Genomic DNA, 12154 nt, shown 5'->3' with positions numbered 1-12154 from the left:
AAATGAATGCAGTAGTTATTTTCTTTGAAAAAAATAAAGAGGTTCCAGGGAGTTACAGCACACAAAATCAAAGAGTACGGCCAGCCTCAATAATGTCCGTAGATTCAAACACGAGAAAAAACATGGTCCAAATTTGTCAGAATTTCGCTCGTTTGGAACTGACATTTGGTTCGCTTCAAGCGAAATCTCCACTTGCACAGCTAGACAGCTGAACCGCCGAACGGGAATGCTCAACTGATGGTGCCACCCCAACAACCGGCGTCGCATCAATGGCACCCGCCGGCATTCTGATGGCCCAGCTGGAGCGAATTTGAGGCACCGAACGAGTTGCCTGCAGCTTATCTATCGGATGATTATTTCAGCGGAAGGTATCGAGTAGGATAGCTAGCAGATAGGGGGATACCTAACCACTAGAGCATGCCATTAACAGAGATTTTTCGTTATGCTTCACGTCCAGTCCGGCATGATCGCTCCAAGGCCTATGGGATGAACACAGTGCAGCTGAAAGCAACAGCGCCAACAGAATGCAGAATATTAAGTTTCTAGAGGGGCAGAGGAGCCATGCCTGATGCCAAGACAAGTCCCAATCACTGAAAGAAACACCACAGAAACAAGGTTCATCACACATACAGACGGTACTTATTTGGTCACGATTCGAACATTCAGACCACACACATAGCACACTTCAGGGGGTAGGCAGTACCAACTCAAAGGAGCGACAATGGTCCCGTGCCCAGAAGGCAACCACACCCATCTTTATTCATGAAGAAACCACATATAGTGGCAATGGCTGTAGGCCGAGCCCACGTGCGGCAGAAAGTACCCACAATGGGTGCTTAATCATCGTAGTTGTGGCGACGGTGGTGGTGGTGGTGCTTCTCATAACGCTGCTTCTTCTCATCATCGGAGTCATCATCCTACCAAGAGGCAACAAGAAAAATTAGCATGGGAGAGAGAGTTTCAATCTATTTTTAGCACTATGGAATCATTTGTGTCAGCAACGCAAACAGAATATTTGATTCCTAAAGAAAGAGAATATGTGCTACACAGAGAGCAAGAGTTACAAGCTTGCCAGCAGTGCATGATTAGAGAGGGAAAACACCTCATTTCTGCTGCACCTAAGATCATGCATATCAATTTCGTCCTGTGAATTTTAAATTGTTCAATTTTTCAACTTAATTTGCAGAGTTATGCTTGCCCAGATGCAAGTGTTATGAAATACACACTGCATGAAAACCATACGTCATCAATACAAAGTTACAAACAGCTGAAGCACAGTGCTACACTTCTACAACTCAATATTCGATTCAAATGAACAGCCATTACTGATTTTTTGTTTAACTAGGCTATTTTAGGGTGAAATGAATAAGTCATACCTCACAGTTTGTATTGGACTTCAGAGAAAATACTATAAAACTCAAACAGTAAGATAGTTATGCGCCGTAAATACCACACATTTGCAGACACTAGAGGCAATAGCAAGCAATTCAAAATGGATCAGCTTAATACAGAATTTTCCTCACAACAGGTTTCTGACACTGGATAAAACTTCTCAAAACACCTTAAACCTATATTTGTATCAGCGGCATTTATCTTCAAGCTACTTTTGCACCTAAAACATATGTTCTGAATTTCAGATTCACAAGCCTTGATTCCTTTAAACATTATTTTAATATGTTCACTGACAGCTGTTATCAGCTAAACAGTCATCTACTCTCAAGAGTTCATCTATCGTGACGCCTAATACAAAACACAATTAAGTCTCCTGCTTTTCCTTTAACATTCATCACATTATAAAAATTATAATATTTTGAATTCAGGTGATTCAGGTAGATGAATAAATATCAACACATCCTAATTCAAAAAGGAAAGGGACTTACATTCTTTTTGCGGCCATAGCTCCCCTGGTACTCCTCTCCTCCACCATAGCTTGGCCTCTCATACCCACTACTCTGATACTCCTCCCCATATGGCTTCGGCTTCCCATACCCACCAGAGCCGTACACACCTTCATCCTCAGACGCCTTCTTCCCATACCCAGAACCACCATAGCCCTCCTCAGTCTTCCTGCCATAGCCATACCCTGAGGATCCGTAGCTCTCCTCCTGAGTCTTCCTCCCATACCCACCACTGCCATACTCCTCCTCACCCTGCGGCCTGGTGCCGTACCCTGATCCATAGCCCTCCTCAGCCTGAGGCCTCCTCCCGTACCCCTCCTCCACCTGCGGCTTCCTGCCGTACCCAGAACCGTAGCTGTCCTCTACCTGCGGCTTCCTCCCGCACCCAGACCCATACTCCGACCCGTAGCTCTCCTCTACCTGCGGCTTCCTCCCGTAACCAGAGCCGTAGCTCTCGGCCGGCGGCTCGGCGCCGTATCCAGATCCATACGCTGCCGATCCGTAACCCTTCTCCGGCCGGGCCTGGCCACCGTAGCCGCCGGACCCGTAGCTCTCCTCGGCCTGCGGCTTCCTCCCGTACCCGGACCCATACCCAGAGCCGTAGCTCTCCTCCGGGTTCTTCCTACCATACCCGGATCCGTAGCCAGATCCATAGCCGCCGCCCTCCTCCGCGGCGGGCTCGGGCCTGGATCCGTAGCCGCCGCCGCCGCCGCCGCCGCCGTGGGACGGTTGCTGCTCCTGCTGGGGGCGGAACCCGTAGTTGGGCTTGGCCTTGGCGTGGTGCCCGTACGGGGACGGCTCGGACGCGGAGTAGTGGGGCGCGTCGTAGGAGGTGGAGGGCGCCGAGCACGGGTGGCAGGTCTCCTCGGACGGCGGCAGCGGGCGGCCGTAGGTGACGAAGAGGTCGTAGCCGCCGCCGTACGGCGTGGGGTCGAACTCGTCGAAGTCGTCCGGCTCCTCGGCGGCGCCGCCCCGGGAGCTCTCGTAGTACGCGGACGCCATGGCAGATCGCGCCGGCTGCTTGATCGGAGGGGCAGGTGGCGAGCGAGGGTTTGGGGGATTTCGATCTGGAGTGTGGGAAGGAAATGGAAGCGCGGCTGCTACTTGTATCGCGCGTCGTGGGCTCGTGGCAAGCGCGTCCCGAGCTGGGAGCCGGGGACTGAGGAGACGTGGAGCGCACGTGATGGCGGTGGGCGGTGGGCCGGTGCGGGGCGCGTGGACTCGGGAAGATGGGGAACCGCGCTGGATGCGCGGCGTCGGCGACGGGCGCGGCGCGGGGCAAATCGGGTTTCCTCGTGGTCTGCCCGGTCTGGGTCTGACCGCGCGCGACTCGTGAGCTGCTGTGCCGACGGCCGAGCGACTCGGAGGAGTGTATATGAAAGCAAGAGGGGAAGGCAGGAATTTTTCTTCAATTCAAGGCAAAATCCATAATGTTAAAACCTTGGACCAGCTTGCTGGAGTCTCAGTTAGTGGTCTACTCTAAATATGTCATTTGTTGTACAGACACAAAAGGAGAAACTCCACATCTTTCCTCCGGTAAAGAATGATGATTTAAGTACCAACTAACAGATTTTCTTTTGTAATCTAATTGTCGATTACATCAAAATTGTTGGGACGTGGCATATATCACATGGCCCTGCAAGTGAGATTCTCAAGCCCAAAAGCTAAACGCAAAGGGTTCTCCATCTATTATCTTATTATTTGGCCAACAAACGAAGGCTCCACGTTCGCTCTCAAGGCATAAAAATTTCCACGTTAATCGAAGAAAAATAGAAAAATAAAACTTACCAATCACTGCCATTATGATAAAAATTAGCCTAAAATACCCATGTGCCTAATTAAAAATTATTCACCAATGTCATTATCAAAAAGTAAATATAAAATATCATTTAGCTATGTATGAGTTACAAACATATACTATTAATAAAAACTAAAGCTAACAACAATCAATCAAAATAAAACAAAAATAAAAATAATTATATGCACATTATTATTAAAGCTCAACAAATCAAATTGTTATTATAGGTAGCTCATATTTGAATTGTTTTAACCAACAATAAGACATAATTTACAATAATGAATAGGGTGATGTATGGTAAAAATAGTATAATCTTTAAGTAAGAATACAACGATATGCGAATTTTTGAATTTTTAATATTAGCCGCGTAAATGCGCGGGCTACACGCCTAGTTTAATCTTAAATGAAGAGCCCTCAAATTTTTCTAAAATGGAAAATCGGATCCCACCATATTTCGGACAAAGGAAACGTCATCGTATTTATCTTATTTGATAAAGTAATTTTGCAACCTAGTATTATGAAAAGTAACTTTGTACTTCGTGAAAGTTAACAAAAAGTAACTTTGTACCCATGAAAGTTAAAAAAAATAACTTTGTAGTGCTTTAGTGTTAGAAAACATAACTTTTGGTAATCTCTACCTTTTTAAGAAAAGTAAATTTGTATTTTGTAAAATTTAGAAAAAAATATTTATAGTCCATGAATGTTTGAAAAAGTAACTTTATGGTTGTGATGGAAAGTAACTTGTCAATAAGATACATAACATGAAGTAACTTTATATGATAGAGAAAGTAAGATTTATTTTTTAAAAAGTAAATTCACTAATTTGCCCAAAACATACTCAAGTTGGATCATGTTTTGAAGTTCTTGTCAAGATGAATATAATGATGCAATTAAATTTATTTATTTTTTAGAGTTGAGGTTGATGTGCATGTGCATATCATCTTGGAGTTTTTCTATTTTTATTTTGCGCAAGCAGGCTCGCGGAGACCATGGAGCCCACCCCCACCCCACCCCCACCCCACCCCCAAATTAGGCACGATGAGGAGCTGCAGATTTTCAGAGGTCAGACAGAGGTAGAAGACGATCGGTGCATTATTAGGCCAAGTCAGCTAAAAATGTGGAGTAAAATAACTAGGCAATTGGTTGGGTCGTGGCCTATGGCCATCCAATTTCAGCCCAAAATAACTACCGTCACACATGTTGAGGAATTTGTCTCCTTTTGGATAAGTGTGCAGCAAGTTAATTTGCAGCTAGATATTGAGTACCAAATTAGATGGAAGTGAACAGCCGACGGCCAGTACACCACACAATCTGCCTATCATGCCCAATTCTTCGGGTCATATAGGCGCCACCACACCAATCTCATTTGGCACGCGCATGCAGAGAATAAATGCAAGCTTTTCGCATGGATACTAATCAAGAACAAGATTCTCACCTTAGATAACTTGGTGCTCAGAGGGTGGCCACACCAAAATTCTTGTGTTCTTTGCAATGGGCCAATGGAAACAAGGATGAACCTCTACCTCACATGCCCATTTGCTCAAGTGGTTTGGAATCAAGTGTCATTATGGGAAGACCTTAACACCTTCTAGCAAGCTCTTCCAACCAATTTCGACAGCATCAACGAATAGTGGGTGGCGGCAAATAAATCAGTTCCAAAAGAAAGCAGACGCTCCTTCAATGAAATGGTCATATATATCATGTGGAATGTTTGGAAGGAACACAATCGTTGGATTTTTTTAGTAGAAGTACCTATCGGCCCAGCAGGTGGTAGGTAAAACAAAGGAGACTTTGGAGGAGTTTAGATGGGCTTTTTCAGCACACTAACGAATTCTTTGATCGAGGTTAGTGTGTGTTGCATCGTGGGAGTGCTGGACAAGGGTGTTTTTTTTCTAGTCTGCACCCTTATTTCCGTGGATATGATGTCATGTGTACTCTTAAAACTTTCTCTCTTTTAATTGAAAACTTTCTTTCCCTCTTAATTGAAAGGCAGAGTTCCAACCATTTGCGTTCAAAAAAAAGTTTCAGCCCAAACGAACAAAGCTCAATAGCCCATCACTCATTGACCGAATTCCCCAAAATCTGAAACTTTCCAATCCGGCGGTCTATCTGTGCGGCTACTGGTGAGGTTTGGCCTGTGTCGAGTTGCGAGGGAAAACTGCGAAGGCGGTGGACGGTGGCACAGCCAGCTAGGGTAGAGTGGCGAGTCGCATGCCGACCGGAGATGCAGCCGGCGCAGGCCCGCATCGCATTCTTGCAAAGGTGCATGTCACGGAGGTTTGTGAATTTGGGCAGCCAGTCCCCTTGCCAAGTCGCCGTGATTCCATGAACTTCCAGGTGAACAGTAACATAACTTAGACACAATGAATTTTTGTTGGACTGTTCAGCCCCTGTAGCGCATCTAGGCCGATAGATGCTAATGGTAAGTTTTGGTGATTTATGACAACCGTATGTGACTAACGTGTGTTTTAAAGGAAATCTCAATAACTGGATTAGTCTCATATGAAATATGAAAGGAGACCCCTCAATTCGAAACAATCATGCGTACCAAGGACTCGATATGAAAGATTAAGGGCCTTTCTAGTCTCAAGTGTCACAAGGAGTTGAAGGACACTTGATTTAGTTAGGTTTTATAGTTTCTAGTTCTTGATCGTACTATTAAGAGGAGTTCATGAGTTAGTAGCTTGATCAAACATGAGTTGGCCTTAGAAATCTTGCACACTCACTCAAAAACAGCAAAATATGGTCAATAAAAGTCAACACAACTCTTGGAAGAAGAAACAATCAAAGTCACATTCAAATCCAAGTCAAAACAGCTGAAAACAAAGAAAATCAGCAGCACTGGTTGAACCGGTGCCCTAGCATCGGAGCATCCGATGCATGGCGGAAGGACCGATGCCCTGTCGGTCTATCTTCTCTGGATGAAGGCAGAAATCAAGTATAGCACCGGTTGAACCGATGGTCAAAAGATAAGCACCGGTGAAATGGAAGTTCTTTGTTCCAGAGAGCATGTTTTGGTGGACTTCAACTTCTCTTCAGCACCGGTTGAACCGACGCTTCAGAATCAAAGCACCGGTGCATTGGATGTACTTTATTCCAGAACGCTTGTTTGAGTTGATCAGTGAACCTCTTCAGCACCGGTTGAACCGATGCCCCTACGGAGCATGCACCGGTGCAAATGACGCAAGCGTGGATACTGTGTCAGAACTCCAATGGCTACTTCTTTGACACAGAGAGACCGGTTGAACCGATGCCTATACTTTCTATACCGTCGGTTCTTCCGGTGGTCACGGTTTTTCTGCAAAAAACTTCCAACGGCTATGTAACCTCCTCCACTCTATATAAGGGTACCCCCTGGCTCATTTCAGTTGCCTTTGACACCTTGAAAACCTGAGGCCACCCTTGAGAAGAAAAGAAAGAGCTTTGAGCAAAAGAGAGAAGATCTAGTGCTTTGTTTGTGCTTCAACCTTGAAGATTTCATCCTTTGCAAGTGTAGCAAGTGTGCTTGAGCTAGGGCCAACTGATTGTAGGTCAAGTGAAGGCTTAGGAGCTTGTTACTCTTGGTGTTTGGCAGCACCTAGACGATCTTGGTGATCGAAGTGTTTCTCGCGGAGCTTGCCAAGGATTGTGGGAGCCCGGAGAAGAAGATTGTACGTGGCTTGAGCTCCACCACGCCGGGATGGTGAACGGAGACTCTTAGTGAGCGCCCAAGTCTCGGTGACATGGGAGGTGACAAGACTCTGAGTGAGTGTCACAACATGGATTAGGGGAGTGTGCCAACACATCGACACCACGGGAAAAAATCCGGTTGTCTTTTGCACTCTCTTTCATTTCAAGCACTTACTTTCATGCATTTTTTCATGTGCTTGACCTTAGAAATCATAGCTTAGCTCTATCTTGCTTAGTTTCATATCTTTGTTAGCTTGTGTAGTTTGTTTTGTTTAGCCGGTTGGTGATTTGAGCCTTACTAGCATTGCATAGGTTAAGGTTGTTTTATCTATCTTAGAAATTTGAAAAAGGCCCAATTCACCCCCCCTCTTGGTCCATCGATCCTTACAATTGGTATCAGAGCCTCGTTGCTCATTTGGATCATTAGGCTTCACCGCCTATAGCTATGGCCAAGATGGGAGGTTCGCCGCCTCACTTCGAGGGCAAGAACTTTGCCTATTGGAAAGTTCGTATGGCCGCATACCTTGATGTGATTGCCCCCGAAGTGTGGATGGCAACAAAGACCGGATTCACCGGAACTCCCACCCCGGAGTAATTAAAATGGAACGCTAAGGCTAGAAATGCAATTTTCGAAGCCATTAGTGAGGAAGTCTTTGCTAGAATAAATGGCATGGACTTAGCAAGTGAGATATGGAAAGAGCTAATTGAAATTCATGAAGGCTCCACAAAAGTCCGTGAACAAAAATATCACTTGTTTAGAGCAAAATCTGATTCCTTTAAGATGCTTGCTCATGAAAATTGCAATGATATGTATTCTCGCTTGAATGTCATTGTCAAGGACATTAACGCTCTTGAAGTTTCTAAAATTGACAGTGGCTCCATCAACCGCAAGATTCTCATGCTCCTTCCGAAGTCCAAGTACAACATTATCAATGCTATGCTTCAAAAAGAGAATCTTGATGCAATGGAAGTGGGAGAGCTTGTGGGCGAAATTCGCGCTCATGAAATGGGTATCCTTGGTATGTCCGAAGAGCCAACAACAAGCAAGTCAATTGCTCTCAAAACCAAGGCCAACAAATCCCGCAAGCTCAAGATGGTCAAGTAAGAATCTAGCTCAAGCAATGAAGAAGAAGATCATCATGAGAGCTCATCCGATGATGAAGAAGATGGGGAACTTGCTCTCATGATGAGAAAGTTCACACGCTTGAGCGACAAGATAAACAAGAAGGGTTACAACTTTGACCTCAAAAGAAGGATGTTCCGGTATAGGGAAGATGTCAAGTACAAAACATGCTACAATTGTGGGGAAAAAAGACACATCTCTCCCGATTGCCCCAAGCCGGACAAGAGAAAGAAGGACAACAAAGGCAAACATCGCCATGATTCAAGCGATGATGAAGAGGATGAGAAGAAAAACAAGAACAAGAAACTTGGGAAGAAGAAGAGCCATGACAAAAAGACCAAGCTCTTCCCAAAGAAGAAAGGGCACACCAAGAGAAGCTTCTTGGTGGAAAAACAAGAGTGGGTGACCGATGTCTCATCAAGCGAAGATTCAAGTGATGAAGAAGACATAGTCACCATCGCCCTCACAAATGAAGAACCATCGCTACCTGCACCTCCAATGTGCCTCATGGCCAAAGGTAACTCTAAGGTATGTGAGAGTGAAGATGATAGTGATGATGAGCTTGATCCTAATGAGTTTGCTAACCTCATTAATGAGTATACATCCGTTATCAAGAGGAAAAAGGGCAAAGTCAAGGTTCTTGAGAGCACTCATGCCAAGTTAGAGCTTGCCCACTACGATTTGCTTGGCAAGTACAATGACTTGCTCAAAAAGCACAATGAGTCACTTGTACTTGCTAAGCAAGTTGAAGAGAGCCACAAAAAGCTTAAACAAGAGCATAGGGAGTTGGCTCACAAATATCAAGAACTTGAATTTGCCTATGAAGCAATTGACCCAAATCTTGAGAACTTTGCTCATGAAACTATTGAGAAGGTCAATGCTTCTGCTTCATGAGATGACCTACTCATTAATGCAAATGCTACTAATGCTTTGCCCGAGCTTGCACCTTCTAGGGAAAAGAAATTGATGGATCAAGTGGCAAGCCTCAAGAGTAGTGTGGAGAAGCTCTCAAGAGGAGAATACATCCACAAGGAGATTCTCTTCAACAATGTCCGTGACTATGGCAAGAGAGGTCTTGGTTCATTTCCGGAGCCAAACATAGCTACTACTCCTTCTCCGGAGATCAAGATTAGCTTCATCAAGGAAGTTGGTTCATATTGCCAACTTTGCCAAGTCACCGGGCACCACACTAGTGAGTGCACTTTACCATCATGTCATCTTCCTAATTTACCCAAGAATTACTCATCAATGTTTCAAAATAACCATTTTCTCTTGAGTAAAGTGAAGGGCAAGGTGAAGGCCAAATTCATTGGCAAACTCACTAAGGAGTCAAAGAAGAAGCTCCCCAAGCAACTTTGGGTCCCAAAGGCTCTTGTCACACATGTGCAAGGCCCAAAGCTTGTTTGGGTTCCTAAAACTCAAAAGTGATTCTCATGTGTGTAGGTGAACTACAAAGCCGGTGGAAAACATTGGGTAGTTGATAGCGGTTGCTCTCAACACATGACCGGCAATGATAGCATGTTCACCACTCTTGAAGACCCCGGAGATCATGAACATGTCACCTATGGTGATAATTCAAGGGGAAAAGTTTTAGGTTTGGGTAGAATAGCAATTTCTAAAGATTTATCTATTTCTAATGTTTTGTTTGTAGAAGCACTTAGTTTTAATCTTATTTCAATTGCTCAATTGTGTGATCTTGGACTAACGTGTACCTTTGACAAGAATGGTGTTGTAGTAACTCTTGAAGAAGACAAGTCAATGGTATTCATGGGGTTTAGGCATGGCAACATCTATTTGGTGGATTTCTCTTCAAAGCAAACAAGCATCATGACATGCCTCTTCACCAAGTCGTCTCTTGGGTGGCTTTGGCATAGAAGAATTGCTCATATAGGCATGAGCAACCTCAAGAAAGCCCACAAGAAAGGGATGATCACCGGCTTGAAGGATGTCACCTTTGACAAGAACAAGCTATGTAGTGCATGTCAAGCCGGAAAGCAAGTTGCAACACATCATCCCATCAAGACGATGTTGTCTACCTCCAAGCCGCTCGAGCTACTTCACATAGATCTCTTTGGACCAACTACATACAAGAGCATTGGTGGTAACCTCTATTGCCTAGTAATTGTTGATGATTTTTCACGTTACACTTGGGTTATGTTTCTAGGCGATAAGGGTGAAACTCCGGAACTCTTCAAGACATTTGCAAGAAGGGCTCAAAGGGAGTACAACTCCCCAATTGTGAAGATCCGGAGTGACAACGGCACCGAGTTTAGGAATATGAGAATTGAAGAATGGTGCGATGAAGAGGGTGTCAAGCATGAGTTCTCCGCCACCTACACGCCTCAACAAAATGGAGTGGTGGAGAGAAAGAACAAGACATTGATCACTATAGCAAGAGCAATGTTGGATGACTATGGCACGTCCGAGAAATTTTGGGCGGAAGCAATCAACACGGCGTGCCATGCGTCCAACCGGGTGTATCTCCACCGACTCCTCAAGAAGACGCCATATGAACTCCTCACCGGGAAGAGGCCAAACATCTCCTACTTTCGAGTCTTTGGTTGCAAATGCTTCATTTATAAGAAGAAAAAGCTCGGTAAGTTTGAAAGTAGATGTGATGAAGGATTCTTTCTTGGTTATGCATCAAATTCCAAAACATATAGAGTATTCAATCAAACCTCCGGGTTAGTTGAAGAAACATGTGATGTGGAGTTTGATGAATCTAATGGCTCCCAAGAGGAGGTTGTTGGATATGACATTGTAGGTGATGACGAGATTGATGAAGCTTTGAAGAATATGTCAATTGGGAATATCAAGCCGGAAGAGGTGCATGAAGGCAATGATCAAGGGGGAGGACCTTCCTCATCTACACCAAACACCTCCATGGCACCCCAAGTGGATGAAGATCAAGACAAAGATGATACACAACCTCAAGAAGATGTGCCAACACCAACACCCCAAGTCCAAGAACAAGAAGAGCAAAGTGTTCCACCACAAGCACAAGTCACCCATGATCCACCCCAACAAGCATCCACTCAAGCACCGCTAGTGAAGCATGGTCGCATCTCCAAGGATCATCCAATTGGTCAAATCATTGGTAGTCCTTCCAAGGGAGTAAGAACTCGCTCCAAGCATGCTTCATTTTGCGAATATTACTCGTTTGTTTCTTGTATTGAACCCACTAGCATAGGGGAAGCGCTTGAGGACTTGGATTGGGTGATGGCCATGCAAGAAGAATTGAACAACTTCACCCGCAATGAAGTTTGGGTCCTCGAAGCTCCTCCGAAAGACAAGAACATCATCGGCACAAAGTGGGTCTTTCGAAACAAGCAAGATGAACATGGGGTGGTGATACGCAACAAAGCTAGACTTGTGGCAAAAGGGTTTTCTCAAGTCGAAGGTTTGGATTTTGGTGAAACTTTTGCTCCGGTCGCAAGACTTGAAGCTATCCGCATCCTTCTTGCTTACTCTTCACATCATAACATTAAGTTATATCAAATGGATGTGAAAAGTGCATTCTTAAATGGCATTATTAACGAACTTGTTTATGTTGAGCAATCTCCCGGGTTTGAAGATCCGAGGAATCCTAATCATGTTTATAGGTTGCACAAGGCACTCTATGGGCTCAAACAAGCTCCAAGGGCTTGGTATGAGAGGCTTCGTGAC

General features: G+C 44.8%; 1 protein-coding gene across 3 annotated transcripts; it reads right to left on the bottom strand.

The window, feature by feature from the left end:
• Positions 1-522: 522 nt before the first annotated feature.
• Positions 523-3091, bottom strand: LOC120670540 (uncharacterized protein At5g39570-like). Of its 3 annotated transcripts, none has more exons than XM_039950661.1 (3): positions 2319-3083; positions 1881-2264; positions 523-917 (listed from the first exon to the last, which is right to left on the bottom strand). In XM_039950661.1, exons 1-3 carry the CDS (start codon positions 2898-2900, stop codon positions 837-839), a joined length of 1047 nt encoding a protein of 348 aa, XP_039806595.1. In that variant the 5' UTR covers positions 2901-3083; the 3' UTR covers positions 523-836. The 3 variants fall into 3 exon arrangements, with proteins under 3 accessions (XP_039806595.1, XP_039806594.1, XP_039806593.1); XM_039950660.1 differs by having other exon boundaries at positions 1881-2485; positions 2525-3083; XM_039950659.1 differs by having other exon boundaries at positions 1881-3091.
• Between the last annotated feature and the right edge of the window lie 9063 nt (positions 3092-12154).

The sequence above is a fragment of the Panicum virgatum genome, chromosome 4N, assembly GCF_016808335.1.
Source record: "Panicum virgatum strain AP13 chromosome 4N, P.virgatum_v5, whole genome shotgun sequence".
Classification (NCBI taxonomy): domain Eukaryota; kingdom Viridiplantae; phylum Streptophyta; class Magnoliopsida; order Poales; family Poaceae; genus Panicum; species Panicum virgatum.
The sequence above is the reverse complement of the archived record's forward strand: the minus strand, read 5'-3'. Positions and strand labels throughout refer to the sequence as shown.